The 1,898-nt window shown below is 41.7% G+C and overlaps 1 protein-coding gene across 1 annotated transcript in view; it reads right to left on the bottom strand.

Moving 5' to 3' along the window:
• Nucleotides 1–1,561: 1,561 nt before the first annotated feature.
• Nucleotides 1,562–1,898, bottom strand: part of TTC12 (tetratricopeptide repeat domain 12) — a 14,725-nt gene continuing 14,388 nt past the window's right edge. The window contains exon 19 of the mRNA XM_057382526.1: nucleotides 1,562–1,634. Within this exon, the coding sequence (XP_057238509.1) occupies nucleotides 1,562–1,634 (73 nt within the window). The remainder of the gene's footprint in view (nucleotides 1,635–1,898) is intronic.

The raw sequence follows: 1,898 nt of genomic DNA, 5'->3' as shown, positions 1-1,898 counted from the left end.
AGAGGGAGCAGGAGGTGCTGAGCTCTTCTGTCCAGGGACAAGACTGGTGGGAACGGCTCCACTGCACCAGGGGAGGCTCAGGATTTACCAAGGAGGGATAAAAAACCCTGGAAAAGCTTCCTGGAGAGGAGAATTTGTACAATATTGTAAACAAGATGATTTTGTTCAGCTCTGAAGTGCTCAGGCAGTGGGGCTGGGTGATGGTGCAGGTCCTTTCTAACTGAACTGTTTTGTAATTCTGATTTTCCCGAGAAGTTTTACCAGTTTGTGCCAATAAAAAACACCCCCAGGGATCAGCCTGGATCCCAGGGAGGAATGAAAACCACAGTGAAACAGAGCTCAAACCTTCCTAAAAACCCASCAAGAGTCCAGAGGCTCCTTGGGCAGAACCACAACCACACCCTTTAAATTTAGCCACAAACCCCCAAATTTTTGTAAATCTTGCCCTGAAGGCAGCGAGCAGCAGCCAGCAGGAATCTCTTTGTGCCAGGCACAGGGGACAGCAGGGACATTCTGTCCCCGATAAGGGCTGTAGTGACAGCAGAGAGCAGCGGGGACAGCCAGGACCAGGGGATGGCCCCAGGGGACAACAATGGCCCATTCTGCATTCCCGAGCCCGGCAGGGAGGACAGGACAGATCCCATTTCCAGCCCCAGCCCTGCCCTCACCTCTGCTGGCAACCAAGGACAGGTCACTCCTGMTTTTCCCACTCCCTGGAAGGAAAATTCCCTGTTTTTGTAGAGCCCTCCACGCGGGATTTGCTCCCTGTTTGACTGGGTGGGCTGTAACTCAATTTAAAAACATCCAGATTATTAAATTTATCCACTTATTTATTTATTTATCTATCCATTTATTTATTTATTTATTTATCTATCCATTTATTTATTTATCCATTTATTTATTTATCCATTTATTTATTTATTTATCTATCCATTTATTTATTTATTTATCTATCCATTTATTTATTTATTTATCTATCCATTTATTTATTTATTTATCTATCCATTTATTTATTTCTCCATTGCATGGTTTGCACTGAGATGGGGAGGAAAACCCATCCCAAGGGCAAGAATTTCTCTTTCTTCTCCAGCAAGGAGATGATTTAGGAAAATCTAAACTCTGTTGAAAAAGAGGTGATGGATGATTTGTCAGAATCAGGGGACAAAACTTCCCCACAGAAGTCACAGCCCAGGGAGAGGAGCTGAAGAGTCAAACATGAGAGGTCTGGGCTTATTTTTCACAGAAATGGAATAAATCCTTCTGTTTCCTGTGTTCCAAACCCAGAAAAACAAAAAGCTGCATTACATTAGGCTGCCTTTGCCTGATAAATGAYATTAATTTAATAAATGACATTAATTTAATAAATTATCAAAAATACAAGGTGTTTTAGTCGGTAGCTGAGGTAATAAATTAATTTCTCACCCCTGATTTTGTTTCACTGGCTTCTGTGGGGCACCAAAACCATTTCAAAAAGCCACCGAAACGTTGATTTGAATTAATTTTATTAACAAAAACTCAACAGTGAGTGACACGAGGGGCACTGGTGGAAGGTTCTGGGGGTTCAGCTGTGCACATATTTCATGGAGGATTTCAGGATGGCAAATCCATTGAGCTTCCTCAGCTGATGGATGTGCCTGCAAAGACAACAGCGACTGAAAATTAAACTGCTAAACTGCCAAATTCAGATTAAACTTCTAAACTGCTCTGCCCAAACTTTCAGGGGTGTTTAATGAATGCTGCATTCAAGAAATTCCTTTTAAAACAGCAGGAAACGCTGAGTTTCTAGATTATTCTGCCCTCAGAAAGGCACATCAATGATATTCTTCAAACAGGTGGCATTTCAGATTAACAAAACTGAGCAAAAAGTTTTCCTATTTCTATTTGTACTTGTATTTGTA

Source organism: Malurus melanocephalus, unplaced genomic scaffold (genome assembly GCF_030028575.1).
Source record: "Malurus melanocephalus ecotype Western Australia unplaced genomic scaffold, MMel_1.1 scaffold_574, whole genome shotgun sequence".
Taxonomy (NCBI): Eukaryota; Metazoa; Chordata; class Aves; order Passeriformes; family Maluridae; genus Malurus; species Malurus melanocephalus.
The sequence above is the reverse complement of the archived record's forward strand: the minus strand, read 5'-3'. Positions and strand labels throughout refer to the sequence as shown.